General features: G+C 53.0%; 1 protein-coding gene across 1 annotated transcript in view; it reads left to right on the forward strand.

Annotated features, from left to right (window-relative positions):
* Positions 1–7,715: 7,715 nt before the first annotated feature.
* Positions 7,716–14,903, forward strand: part of DBF4B (DBF4B-CDC7 kinase regulatory subunit) — a 33,575-nt gene continuing 26,387 nt past the window's right edge. The window contains exon 1 of the mRNA XM_073607716.1: positions 7,716–8,099. Within this exon, the coding sequence (XP_073463817.1) occupies positions 7,820–8,099 (280 nt within the window). The 5' untranslated portion in view covers positions 7,716–7,819. The remainder of the gene's footprint in view (positions 8,100–14,903) is intronic.

The raw sequence follows: 14,903 nt of genomic DNA on the forward strand, positions 1-14,903 counted from the left end.
GGGACCTGTGATGTGTCACAGAGGACTGCAGTGAGGGAGGGGGAGAGGAGAACTTCTAGCAATCCCCGCGGAATTAGGTGCAGGTACTTGACAGGACTAGGTACGCGGTCCCCCTGAAAAAAATAACCTGCCAAATGTGGCAGAGGAGGGAGGAGGACCTAAAGCGGAACTCCCCCTTTTCGGTGAAGCTTTGCTATAAAGTGATATTAAAGGCTTTTTTTTTAAAATAACAAACATGTCATACTTACCTGCTCTTTGTAATGGTTTTGCACAGAACAGACCCGATCCTCCTCTTCTCTGGTCCCTTGCCAGTGCTCTTAGCCCCTCCCTCCTGCCCAGTTCCCCCAGAGCAAGCAGCTCGCAATGGGGCTCTTGAGCCATGGCTGTGTCCATTCACACACAGAGCTTGGCCCTGCCCCTCTCTATAAATAAGAGTATCGTACATGCCCTAACCACGCCCGAGGACGCATTTGTTATGACGAAACATTGGGTGGAGCTAAGGACGTGTGATGTAGGATGCTGACCGGGACACAGCGGCCATTTTGTCGGTTGGAAACACCGGTCATTTCCATTTGCCTGTTAGATCTCTTAAACATGCAAGTGTAATAGCTTCTTTTATTGAATACATTTAATACCTGCGCAACGAGCGGTCTTCTTTCTCATATTTATGCGGATGCTGGAGTTTATTTGTGGAATTCCTATTTATGGAGGTGGTCTTAAAAGTCTTTTTTGCTTTATTGAAAGAGGATTATTTTAACTGTCTGTGGAGTGGATCGATCTGTGGAGGAGGATCGTTGGGGCCATAGCCTATAACATTTAATGTGTGTACCCTACACACTGATGGTAAGAGTCGGTAGTATTGGGTGCTGGTGGTGGCGGCTTTCCTATCCATCCCATTAGAGAACTTTGTTTCGATCATCTTCAACCAATTCATTTTTTGAGGCACTTTTTATGATTTATTTTGTTTTTTAGCGCTACACCTCTCTTTATATTTTGAATCATTGTACCTAGCAATATAGTGTCAGCTGCTCTTTTATGAGTGTATATTATTTTTTAAGCACAACAGATTTGTATTTTTATTGTTGTTTCCTGGTTATATTGTGTTGCAGCTAACTAGACATATATACAATAAAACGGATATCTTTGAATTTAGAGTTTCACATGCTATTAATACAGAAGGTATTTTTTGTGAAACAAATGGTCCCACTGATATGAGTGGCCTCTTTATGCGATTAAAAAACCTGGTTGCCACTGAGCTCCATACAAATTGGGACATAGCTTTTTTTGAGCAATATCTTGCTGATAAAACGGTCCTGAGAAGCTTACGGTGGGATGTCACCTCTTTAAATGACATCTTATGCCTCGTTTTCACTGAGCGGATCGGTTCGGGTCGGTACAGTTTGAATGGCCTAGAATGGTCCGGTCTATTCTGGTGAGCGTTTCCACTGCAAGTGGGACCACCAGGGGCCATACAGGGTTTAGAAAAAATGCCTCAGCATAGCACAGCAGAGGGTTTTCTGTCAGACTTTGGTGTGATCGTGTGTAGGCAAGTCTATTTCAGTGGAACTCCTTCGGAGTCTATTCTGATGGAAAGTCCGGTCGTGTGTACGAGGCATAAGAAACAGAAACTCCTCAAGGTTGATGAGGAGATCTGTGGTCTTATGCCGCGTACCCACGGTCGGACTTTACGGCAGACTTTGCCCGGCGGATTTTGACGTACTTTACGATGGACTTGCCTACACACAATCCACCAAAGTCTGTCGAATTCGTACGTGATGACGTACGACCGGACTAAAATAAGGAAGTTCATAGCCAGTAGCCAATAGCTGCCCTAGCGTGGCTTTTTGTCCGTCGAACTAGCATACAGACAAGCGGACTTTTCGACCGGACTCGAGTTCGACGGATAGATTTAAAACATGTTTCAAATCTAAGTCCGTCCAACTTTTGAGCAAACAAAGTCCGCTGGAGCCCACACACGATCGAATTGTCTGACGAAATCCCGTCCGCCGGGCAAAGTCTGCCATAAAGTCCGCTCGTGTGTACGCGGCATTAGGGAAAAGCTGAATCCCTATAAGGGAAATGAGTACTATAAAAAAAAAAAAAAAATCAGAGGTTTTAAGGAAACATCTGGAAAAGGAAGAGTCAGAACAGAAAACTAAAAAGAAGAAGAAATATCTTAGAGACGTTTCCGATTATAAAAATAAGGGAGTCTTTAAATGGCAAACTAAAGATATTGTGGTGGCAATATTTTTCCAACAGAGGGAGCAGTAGGGGGAATACTGAACTCTCAGGGTCATGCTTCAAATGTTCCCCATTTTCCCCTTGCACACCCTGGCCCTAGTTAACAACATGTTCTGAAGGTAAAAAAAACCTTTAGCTTTTAGAAAGCGGTAGTAAACCGCAGGTGGTTAGAAAAAAAAAATTCCCACAAGGCAATGTCATAATGTGCTAGTAAGCATCACATACTAGCACATTATATGATAGACTTATGTTAGAATGAAGCCCTCCAGCGCTGCAAAGTCACCGCTGAGACAGCTGACGTCTTCCCCCGTCTTCCTTCCGGGTTTGTGGCCTCCGGCTACGAGTGGTAGGGGTGAGATCTCACTCTTGCACATGTGCGTGGGAGCCGCCGTTTATGGCATGGGCTCTGAAGGTCCGGCACTGTAAGCCAGATTTTGAGAGCGCATGCGCTGGTGATGTCATCGGCTGCATGCACTCTGAATATGTCCTAAACGGTGAAAGTTTAGGACATATTCACAGTACCTACAGGTAAGCCTTATTATAGGTAGGTAACAAGTGGTGTAACAGAGTTTACTACCACTTTAAGCTTTAAAAAAAAAAAAAAAAAATGCCATACTTAGTTTTCAGCTTTACAGAGTTTCACTATATAATCTATACATATAGAATAGAATTTGGTATTCTTTATACATATTGCACATTAATGTACTTCTTATAATATATTGGGAAAGGACTTGTCTGGACATGTCCTGGGAGAAGAGACTTGTTTACACCAGAAGGCGGACTTATCATTCCCTCTGGAATATTGCCCAACACTATATATTTTAGGTACTTTCCATTTGGGTCATTGAGGTCTTATCTAACTTGGTACATCTGCCCAGGCAGTCAAGGAACAAGAGGTGGGCCATTGATAATTAGCCCTGAAATGTAATTGGATAGTATGGGGGGGGGGGGGATTAATAAGGTTACTTGATGTATTTCAATCTTTATTATCATTGGATGAATCTGAATCTGTAAGATGATTGGTCAGTAATGACCCAACGGTAATTCATTTAGGGCCAGTTCACACCACATGTAGTCCAATGCATTTTTTTTCTGCATCAAAAATACATGAAAAGTAGGTTATATGGTTTCCAATGATATGGTTCTCACCAGTGTGGACAGTTCAAGGAAAAAAAAAAAAAAAAATAGAACATACTGCATTATTCCTGCACTGGAACACAGTAAAACGCATTAAAAAAAAATGCACTGGAACACATCGGACCCCAGTGCTACGCCACTTCCAATAAAATCTCAGGAATAAGAGGGGTTTTTTTCTCCAGATACAACAGAGCACCAAAACTCATACCACCTGCTTCCCCATATACATTTAATTAGCACTGGCAGTTTATTAAGGGGGGTGGGGGCCCACTTTAATGTGCTGGAACCGATAAACAAATATCATGCATACCCCCCCCCCCCCCCCCGGAAGCCATGCCGCAAGGTGGCGTTTTACCATGTGCGGCAATGCAAGCGTTGGGACAACATAAATGGCGCAGTGACACACGCAATCCCACAATGCACTGCACAGGGAAGCTGTGATTGGGCCTCTATGGAGGAAGCCTCACAGATCTCCCATCTACTCTCCACTCCTCCTAGATGAGACTTTGTAGACTTCACTGGCTGCATGCTTTCACCCAGAGAATGATCTGCCCCGCCCCCCGGGCTCTGGAGTCAGTGTTGGGGGCCCCCCGGGCTCTGGAGTCAGTGTTGGGGGCCCCCCGGGCTCTGGAGTCAGTGTTGGGGGCCCCCCCCCAGGGGCTCTGGAGTCAGTGTTGGGGGCCCCCCCCAGGGGCTCTGGAGTCAGTGTTGGGGGCCCCCCCCCAGGGGCTCTGGAGTCAGTGTTGGGGGCCCCCCCCCAAGGGGTCTGGAGTCAGTGTTGGGGGCCCCCCCCCCAGGGGCTCTGGAGTCAGTGTTGGGGGCCCCCCCCCCAGGGGCTCTGGAGTCAGTGTTGGGGGCCCCCCCCCCAGGGGCTCTGGAGTCAGTGTTGGGGGCCCCCCCCCCCAGGGGCTCTGGAGTCAGTGTTGGGGGCCCCCCCCAGGGGCTCTGGAGTCAGTGTTGGGGGCCCCCCCCAGGGGCTCTGGAGTCAGTGTTGGGGGCCCCCCCCCCCCCAGGGGCTCTGGAGTCAGTGTTGGGGGCCCCCCCCCCCAGGGGCTCTGGAGTCAGTGTTGGGGGCCCCCCCCAGGGGCTCTGGAGTCAGTGTTGGGGGCCCCCCCCCCCCAGGGGCTCTGGAGTCAGTGTTGGGGGCCCCCCCCCCCAGGGGCTCTGGAGTCAGTGTTGGGGGCCCCCCCCCCAGGGGCTCTGGAGTCAGTGTTGGGGGCCCCCCCCCCAGGGGCTCTGGAGTCAGTGTTGGGGGCCCCCCCCCAGGGGCTCTGGAGTCAGTGTTGGGGCCCCCCCCCCAGGGGCTCTGGAGTCAGTGTTGGGGCCCCCCCCCAGGGGCTCTGGAGTCAGTGTTGGGGCCCCCCCCCAGGGGCTCTGGAGTCAGTGTTGGGGCCCCCCCCCAGGGGCTCTGGAGTCAGTGTTGGGGCCCCCCCCAGGGGCTCTGGAGTCAGTGTTGGGGGCCCCCCCCAGGGGCTCTGGAGTCAGTGTTGGGGGCCCCCCCCAGGGGCTCTGGAGTCAGTGTTGGGGGCCCCCCCCAGGGGCTCTGGAGTCAGTGTTGGGGCCCCCCCCAGGGGCTCTGGAGTCAGTGTTGGGGGCCCCCCCCCCAGGGGCTCTGGAGTCAGTGTTGGGGCCCCCCCCCAGGGGCTCTGGAGTCAGTGTTGGGGGCCCCCCCCCCAGGGGCTCTGGAGTCAGTGTTGGGGGCCCCCCCCCAGGGGCTCTGGAGTCAGTGTTGGGGCCCCCCCCCAGGGGCTCTGGAGTCAGTGTTGGGGCCCCCCCCAGGGGCTCTGGAGTCAGTGTTGGGGGCCCCCCCCCAGGGGCTCTGGAGTCAGTGTTGGGGCCCCCCCCAGGGGCTCTGGAGTCAGTGTTGGGGGCCCCCCCCCAGGGGCTCTGGAGTCAGTGTTGGGGCCCCCCCCCAGGGGCTCTGGAGTCAGTGTTGGGGCCCCCCCCCAGGGGCTCTGGAGTCAGTGTTGGGGCCCCCCCCCAGGGGCTCTGGAGTCAGTGTTGGGGCCCCCCCCCCAGGGGCTCTGGAGTCAGTGTTGGGGGCCCCCCCCAGGGGCTCTGGAGTCAGTGTTGGGGGGCCCCCCCCAGGGGCTCTGGAGTCAGTGTTGGGGGCCCCCCCCAGGGGCTCTGGAGTCAGTGTTGGGGCCCCCCCCAGGGGCTCTGGAGTCAGTGTTGGGGCCCCCCCCCAGGGGCTCTGGAGTCAGTGTTGGGGCCCCCCCCCAGGGGCTCTGGAGTCAGTGTTGGGGCCCCCCCCAGGGGCTCTGGAGTCAGTGTTGGGGGCCCCCCCCAGGGGCTCTGGAGTCAGTGTTGGGGCCCCCCCCCCAGGGGCTCTGGAGTCAGTGTTGGGGCCCCCCCAGGGGCTCTGGAGTCAGCGTTGGGGGCCCCCCCCAGGGGCTCTGGAGTCAGTGTTGGGGCCCCCCCCAGGGGCTCTGGAGTCAGTGTTGGGGGCCCCCCCCCCAGGGGCTCTGGAGTCAGTGTTGGGGGGCCCCCCCAGGGGCTCTGGAGTCAGTGTTGGGCTCCCCCCAGGGGCTCTGGAGTCAGTGTTGGGGCCCCCCCCCAGGGGCTCTGGAGTCAGTGTTGGGGGCCCCCCCCAGGGGCTCTGGAGTCAGTGTTGGGGCCCCCCCCCAGGGGCTCTGGAGTCAGTGTTGGGGCCCCCCCCAGGGGCTCTGGAGTCAGTGTTGGGGGCCCCCCCAGGGGCTCTGGAGTCAGTGTTGGGGGGCCCCCCCCCAGGGGCTCTGGAGTCAGTGTTGGGGCCCCCCCCCAGGGGCTCTGGAGTCAGTGTTGGGGCCCCCCCCCAGGGGCTCTGGAGTCAGTGTTGGGGGCCCCCCCCCAGGGGCTCTGGAGTCAGTGTTGGGGGGCCCCCCCAGGGGCTCTGGAGTCAGTGTTGGGGGGCCCCCCCCAGGGGCTCTGGAGTCAGTGTTGGGGGGCCCCCCCCAGGGGCTCTGGAGTCAGTGTTGGGGGGCCCCCCCAGGGGCTCTGGAGTCAGTGTTGGGGGCCCCCCCCAGGGGCTCTGGAGTCAGTGTTGGGGGGCCCCCCCCAGGGGCTCTGGAGTCAGTGTTGGGGGGCCCCCCCAGGGGCTCTGGAGTCAGTGTTGGGGCCCCCCCCCAGGGGCTCTGGAGTCAGTGTTGGGGGCCCCCCCAGGGGCTCTGGAGTCAGTGTTGGGGGGCCCCCCCCCCAGGGGCTCTGGAGTCAGTGTTGGGGCCCCCCCCTGGGGCTCTGGAGTCAGTGTTGGGGGCCCCCCCAGGGGCTCTGGAGTCAGTGTTGGGGGGCCCCCCCCAGGGGCTCTGGAGTCAGTGTTGGGGGGCCCCCCCCCAGGGGCTCTGGAGTCAGTGTTGGGGGCCCCCCCAGGGGCTCTGGAGTCAGTGTTGGGGGCCCCCCCCCAGGGGCTCTGGAGTCAGTGTTGGGGGGCCCCCCCCCAGGGGCTCTGGAGTCAGTGTTGGGGGGCCCCCCCAGGGGCTCTGGAGTCAGTGTTGGGGGCCCCCCCCCAGGGGCTCTGGAGTCAGTGTTGGGGGGCCCCCCCCCAGGGGCTCTGGAGTCAGTGTTGGGGGGCCCCCCCAGGGGCTCTGGAGTCAGTGTTGGGGGGCCCCCCCCCAGGGGCTCTGGAGTCAGTGTTGGGGCCCCCCCCCAGGGGCTCTGGAGTCAGTGTTGGGGGCCCCCCCAGGGGCTCTGGAGTCAGTGTTGGGGGCCCCCCCCAGGGGCTCTGGAGTCAGTGTTGGGGGGCCCACCCCCAGGGGCTCTGGAGTCAGTGTTGGGGCCCCCCCCCAGGGGCTCTGGAGTCAGTGTTGGGGCCCCCCCCCAGGGGCTCTGGAGTCAGTGTTGGGGCCCCCCCCCAGGGGCTCTGGAGTCAGTGTTGGGGGCCCCCCCAGGGGCTCTGGAGTCAGTGTTGGGGGCCCCCCCCCAGGGGCTCTGGAGTCAGTGTTGGGGGGCCCCCCCCCAGGGGCTCTGGAGTCAGTGTTGGGGGGCCCCCCCAGGGGCTCTGGAGTCAGTGTTGGGGGGCCCCCCCCCAGGGGCTCTGGAGTCAGTGTTGGGGGGCCCCCCCAGGGGCTCTGGAGTCAGTGTTGGGGGGCCCCCCCCCAGGGGCTCTGGAGTCAGTGTTGGGGGGCCCCCCCGAGGGGCTCTGGAGTCAGTGTTGGGCCCCCCCCAGGGGCTCTGGAGTCAGTGTTGGGGGCCCCCCAGGGGCTCTGGAGTCAGTGTTGGTGCCCCCGAGGGGCTCTGGAGTCAGTGTTGGTGCCCCCGAGGGGCTCTGGAGTCAGTGTTGGTGCCCCCGAGGGGCTCTGGAGTCAGTGTTGGGGCCCCCGAGGGGCTCTGGAGTTAGTGTTGGGGCCCCTCATGTCTCACCAGGAAGGCGGCCAGGATCCCCCTGAGCGCCTCGTCCCTCTCCTCCGGGTTATCCTCCTCCCTCAGCACCCCCTGGATGTAGGCCGGGTACACCTCCGGGTCCATGCCCAGCGCCTCCAGCCTGCAATCCAGCCAGGAACCGAAATCCCCGGCCGCCACCTGCTCGCTGGGCGCCGCCATCTTTCCAGCCGGGCAGGGCTCCTTCCCCGAGGAGAGGGGGCGGGGCCTGGCTCTGATGTCACTCCTCGCACCGCTCCGCCCCCCTGCACGCTGGTTTGTCCTCTCCGGCTCCCCGTCCTCAGAGCTGAGCGGGAGTGGCCGAGTTCAAATCCAGTCAGAGGAGAGAGAGAGGCGGACAGAGAGCCGTGCTGGAGGGAAGACGGGTGAGAGGACCGACAATACATCAATATATGAGACTAGGGGCCCCCAATACCGCTCATAGTTATCCCCCATCAGAGGTGGGGCTCCTGTGTTGTTTTATTGGCTGTGCTCCCCCCATAGGGTCACCACCTTCTCTGCAACCAGAACACCTTAGAGGCTCACAGCAAAGGGGAGAACCAAGGAGACCGGGGGAGAGGAGGACAGAGGAGGCTGTGATTACCAGATCAGAGCTCCTTTATTTTCTTCCAGCAGCTGGGAGAGGAGGAGAAGCCGACATTCAGCTGCTGCAGAAGTAAAATACAACCAATTGGTCGAAACTGGAAGCTTGGTTTAAATAATGTGTCCGGGCTCCAGGGGAAATAAAACCCGGACATGTGATTCAAAACCCAGACTGTCCGGGTGAATTCCACCCTAGTGGCCCTCCGTGTCCTCGCTGTCCTGGCATGGCTGCCCCCTCCCCCCGTGTTGTCACTGTCCTGGCAGTCCCTCAACGCGCCCCATTTAATCAATATGGAAAGTGCAGCAAACACCGTGCAACTGTGCACAATGCGGACCATTCATAAAACTTAACTTCATTTTTTATTTTTTTTGATTTAGTAAGAAAGGGTTAGAAGTACAACACCTGTCAGGTTTATGTTTGCCATCAGTGTCCCCTTTGGGGAGATTCCCCTTCATTTCCTGTCCCATAGCCAAACAGGAAGTGGGAGAAAATTCCTCTAAAGCAGGGATATGCAATTAGCGGACCTCCAGCTGTTGCAGAGCTACAAGTCCCATGAGGTATAACAAGATTCTGACAGCCACAAGCATGACACCCAGAGGCAGAGGCATGATGGGACTTGTAGTTTTGCAACAGCTGGAGGTCTGTTAATTGCATATCCCTGCTCTAAAGTGATCCCTGGTTGTCAGCAGAACTAGTGTCCCCACTGGAAGATTTTCCCCTCTATTCCTTTTCTGGGGACAACCCAAAATGTGGGATTCTCTTCCTCTTTCATTTTCAGTGATTGTGATAAACCTGACAAATAACATTTTCAGACCAGGGCTCCTCAAACCCCAGGTGCCAGGTTGCCAGGATAGTGGGTGGCACCGGGGGGGGAGGCGAGCGGACACCCTTCTAGTTGTTGAAATAATGTATTAACCACTTGCCAACCGCTGCACACCGGCACAATGGCAGCGGTGGGCAAATGGGTGTACCTGTATGTCCCCTTTAATTGGTGGGGCTAGCAGACGCCCGCCGCGTACAGCGTGACCGTGCCTGCGGACTCGATGTGCCGGTCTCCCAGCGATCGTGTCACGGAGCTGCAGAACAGGGAGATACCTATGTAAACAAGGCATTTCCCCGTTCTGCCTAGTGACATGACAGAGATCACTGCTCTCTGTCATCGGGAGCAGTGAGCTCTGTCATGTCAGTGGTAGCCCATCTCCCCCCCCCCCCCCGCAGTTAGGATCACTCCCTAGGACACACTTAACCCCTTGATCGCCCCCTAGTGGTTAACCCCTTCACTGCCAGTGTCATTTACACAGTAACCGGTGCATTTTTATAGCACTAATTGCTGTATAAATGACAATGGTCCCAAAATAGTGTCAAAAGTGTCCGATCTGTCCGCCATAATGTCGCAGTCCCGATTAAAAATTGCAGATCGCCGCCATTACTAATTAAAAAATAAAATAATAATAATAAAAATGCCATAAAACTATCCCCTATTTTATAGACGCTATAACTTTTGAACAAACCAATCAATATACACTTATTGCAGGTTTTTTTTTTGTTTGTTTGTTTGTTTGTTTTTTACCAAAAATATGTAGAAGAATACATATTGGTCTAAACTAAGGAAAAAAAAATAGTTTTTTTATATATTTTTAGGGCATATTTATTATAGCAAAAAGTAAAAAATAGTGCTTTTTTTTTTTTTTTTTTCAAAATTGTTGCTCTTTTTTTGTTTATAGCGCAAAAAAAATTAAAATCGCAGAGGTGATCAAATACCACCAAAAGAAAGCTCTATTTGTGGGGAAAAAAAGGACGTCAATTTTGTTTCGGAGCCACGTCGCACGGGCGTGCAATTGTCAGTTAAAGCGTCACAGTGCCGTGTCGCAAAAAGTGCTCTGGTCAGGAAGGGGGTAAAATCTTCCGGGGCTGAAGCGGTTAACCAATACAGCCCCGGAAAGATTTACCCCCTTCCTGAGCAGAGCATTTTTTGCGAATCGGCACTGCGTCGCTTTAATTTACAATTGCGCGGTCGTGCGACGTGGCTCCGAAACAAAATTGACGTCCTTTTTTTTTTCCCACAAATAGAGCTTTCTTTTGGTGGTATTTGATCATCTCTGCGATTTTTATTTTTTGCGCCATAAACAAAAAAAGAGCGACAATTTTGAAAAAAACACAATATTTTTTACTTTTTGCTATAATAAATATCCCCAAAAAATATATATAAAAAAAACATTTTTTTTCCTCAGTTTAGGCCGATACGTATTCTTCTACATATTTTTGGTTAAAAAAATCGCAATAAGCGTTTATTGATTTGTTTGCGCAAAAGTTATAGCGTTTACAAAATAGGGGATAGTTTTATGGCATTTTTATTAATAATTTTTTTTTTTTTTTTACTAGTAATGGCGGTGATCAGCGATTTTTATTGTGACTACGACGTTATGTCGGACATTTTTTACACACTTTTGGGGCCAGTGTCATTTATACAGCAATCAGTGCTATAAAAATGCACTGATTCCTGTATAAATGACACTGGCAGTGAAGGGGTTAACCACTAGGGGGCGGGGAGGGGTGAAGTATGTCCTAGGGGAGTGATTTCTAACTGTCAGGGGGATGGGCTGGTGTGTGACATCACTGATCTCTGCTCCGATGACAGGGAGCAGAGATCGAGTGACACTTGTCACTAGGCAGAACGGGGAGATGCTGTTTACAACGGCATCTCCCCGTTCGTCCTCTCCGTGAGGCAATCGCGGCGATCGAGTCCGCGGGACCCGCGACCCGACTCACGGAGATCGTGGCAGGCGCGGCGCGCGCACACGGCGGCAAATTCAAAGTAACGTACGGGTACGTTACTTTGCGCAGCCGTGCCATTCTGCCGACGTAAAAGTACAGGAGCCGGTCGGGAACCGGTTAAAGTGTATTGCTGGCAAATAATGTATTGAAGTGCGATGTGCATTACATTCAGTGCAGCACAGAGGAGACATGGAGGGGCTTTTTAGACCGTGGATGTCTTGTTAAAGAGAACCTGTCACCAAAAACACCCCCCCATTCAGAATCATTATCCCAAGACCAGGATAAACAGCTATTTTTTCAGAGCAGAAAAAGGTAGGACTCTGTTAGGTCTCATTCACACGGGCACCGTCAGTTTAGCCGTGTTAAAAATGTATCAGTTCTTATCCGTTGTGCGATGGATTCCAACAATTTTTGGGACATCGTGACATTGTTTGTCATATTTGCCTATCTGTGGAGAAGGGAGAGCAAGAAAAAGCAGATTGTGATTAGGAGCTACTGCTGGGAGACGTCTCTGGCCGTGGTTCTCCTTGGGGATGTACTTCCAATATACTTCCTATTGTCCTGGGATATAGGTTGAGTTCAGAGATGAACAAAAAATAAATTATTTCTTCAAAACGGATCTTAAATGATCGGATGTTGATGGACATTGTCCGTTAAGGTCAGTTAATATCTGTTTTCACAGATCTCGATGTAGCCCTGTACATTTAAAAAAAAAAAAAAAAAACAGATAAAATCGGAAGCAGAGATTAACCGATGGTCATCCGTTGCCCATAGAAATGTAGGAATGCATTGTTGTCCGTTGACGGATGGAAGAAAAACGGATAGACGGTCCATTCGTGTGAAAGGGGCTTTATACAGAATGTTAAAATCCAGAAGGGCTTGTTTACTGTTAGGGGGTGGCAGAAACATGCGGCTGAGCACATTTTTAGCTCCCCTTTGGGCTGCAAAGGCAACGGGGGTGGGGGGTATACACATACCATAGCTAAGCACTGCAGCAGGATACCACCCCCCGTTGTGATTGGCTGGAACTACTACCCGCAAGTGGATGTGACGTTTCAGGGGGTTAAAACAAGCAGTGAGAAGTTGACGTATTGCCTCGTCACCACCTGTCAGACCCCTCTGAAATACAGTCTAAGCCGGGACTCAACAAATCCCAGACGCCAAGTCGCCACGGCAATCAGAAACCCTATCTTGGTGCCCGGGCCACCGTCAGCCCATCCACCGCCAGCACCAAGCGCTAGCAACTCCAACAACCGGACATGCAGCTGACTCAGTTCCAACATCCAAAACACCGGCACCTCTGCGCGCTCTCCGCCCTCCTCCCCCAGCAGATCCCCTGTGCATGTACCATTCCAGGGAAGGAGTGGGCACACAGCTAGATATATATAATGCTATGGAGAGGTTAGGGGCACAGTACTGGTTATGTACCACTATGGAAGAGAGGGGAACAGGGCTGGGTATGTACCATTCTGGAGAAAATGTGGGGGGGGGACAGAGCTCGGTATGTACCAGTATGGAGGGTTTGCAGATCTGGGTATGTACTATTTTGGGGGAAGAAGGGGCACAAAGCTGGGTGTGTACCACTATGGGGGTGGGTGGGGCACATTGGTTATGTGTTATTCTGGACGGGGTACAGAGCTACGAATGTATAAATATTGAAAAGGTGGGGGCACAGTGCTGTGCATGTACCATTCTGGGGAGGGGGGCGCTGGGTATGTACTACTATAGGGAAAGAGATTGGTATGCAAAATTTTCAGGGAGAAAGGGGGCACAGAGCTGGTGGCCATACCCACTGTTAACCACGGCTTGCTACACATGCTGCATTGCTACTCTCCTTGGGGCACTCAAAGGTGTTCCAGGTCTTTATTCTATAGTGCAGTAATGGCAAACCTTGGCACCCCAGATGTTTTGGAACCACATTTCCCATGATGCTCATGCACTCTGCAGTATAGTTGAGCATCATGGGAAATGTAGTTCCAAAACATCTGGGGTGCCAAGGTTCGCCATCACTGCTATAGTGTATACTACAGAAAGAAAAATTGCTGTGCGCAGCTATAAAAGTGTTCGGGTTTGGCTTGAAGGTGACAAGCAGGGAGGTGAGCAGAGTCCAGCCCACACATCATGACACACACACCCCCAAATGGCAAATCCACACACTCTGAAAGCCCCAAAAGGATATGCATCCCCCAAAAACACCCAGTGAGAAAGCTGTCCCACCCAGCAGCATGCCTGGCTCCAGTCCCCTCAATGTGAAAATGTAAGATCTACTGCTGTCGTTGCAGAAAACAAAGCCTTGCTCCAAACTTTTTTAGCTGGCTCCTAGATTTGAAGCAAAATTGTCAAGCACTGGTCTAATTAATATATATATATATATATATACATACACACACACACACACACAGTATCTCACAAAAGTGAGTACACCCCTCACATTTTTGTAAATATTTTATTCTATCTTTTCATGTGACAACACTGAAGAAATGACACTTTGCTACAATGTAAAGTAGTGATTGTACAGCTTGTATAACAGTGTAAATTTGCTGTCCCCTCAAAATAACTCAACACACAGCCATTAATGTCTAAACCGCTGGCAACAAAAGTGAGTACACCCCTCAGTGAAAATGTCCAAATTGGGCCCAAAGTGTCAATATTTTGTGTGGCCACCTTTATTTTCCAGCACTGCCTTAACCCTCTTGGGCATGGAGTTCACCAGAGCTTCACAGGTTGCCACTGGAGTCCTCTTCCACTCCTCCATGATGACATCACAGAGCTGGTGAATGTTAGAGATCTTGTGCTCCTCCACCTTCCATTTGAGGATGCCCCACAGATGCTCAATAGGGTTTTGGTCTGGAGACATGTTTGGCCAGTCCATCACCTTTACCCTCAGCTTCTTTAGCAAGGCAGTGGTCGTCTTGGAGGTGTGTTTGGGGTCGTTATTATGTTGGAATACTGCCCTGTAGCCCAGTCTCTGAAGGGAGGGATCATGCTCTGCTTCAGTATGTCACAGTACATGTTGGCATTCATGGCTCCCTCAATGAACTGTAGCTCCCCAGTGCCGGCAGCACTCATGCAGCCCCAGACCATGACACTCCCACCACTATGCTTGACTGTAGGTAAGACACACTTGTATTCCTCACCTGGTTGCCACCACACACGCTTGACACCATCTACAACCAAATACATTTATCTTGGTCTCATCAGACCACAGGACATGGTTCCAGTAATCCATGTCCTTAGTCTGCTTGTCTTCAGTAAACTGTTTGCGGGCTTTTTTGTGCATCACCTTTAGAAAAGGCTTCCTTCTGGGACGACAGCCATGCAGACCAATGTGATGCAGTGTGCAGCGTATGGTCTGAGCACTGACAGGCTGACCCCCCACCCCTTCAACCTCTGCAGCAATGCACTCATACGTCTATTTCCCAAAGACAACCTCTGGATATGACGCTGAGCATGTGCACTCAACTTCTTTGGTTGAACGACCATGGTGAGGCCTGTTCTGAGTGGAACCTGTCCTGTTAAAGCACTGTATGGTCTTGGCCACCATGCTGTAGCTCAGTTTCAGGGTCTTGGCAATCTTCTTATAGCCTAGGCCATCTTTATGTAAAGCAACAATTCTTTTTTTCAGATTCTCAGAGAGTTCTTTGCAATGAGGTGCCATGTTGAACTTCCAGTGACCAGTATGCGAGAGTGAGAATACCAAATTTAACACACCTGCTCTCCCTGAGAGCTTGTAACACTAATGATTCCCACTGGAGAGGGAAAATGGCTAATTGGGCCCAATTTGGACATTTTTACTTAGGGGTGTACTCAC

Source organism: Aquarana catesbeiana, linkage group LG12 (assembly GCF_042186555.1).
Source record: "Aquarana catesbeiana isolate 2022-GZ linkage group LG12, ASM4218655v1, whole genome shotgun sequence".
Taxonomy (NCBI): domain Eukaryota; kingdom Metazoa; phylum Chordata; class Amphibia; order Anura; family Ranidae; genus Aquarana; species Aquarana catesbeiana.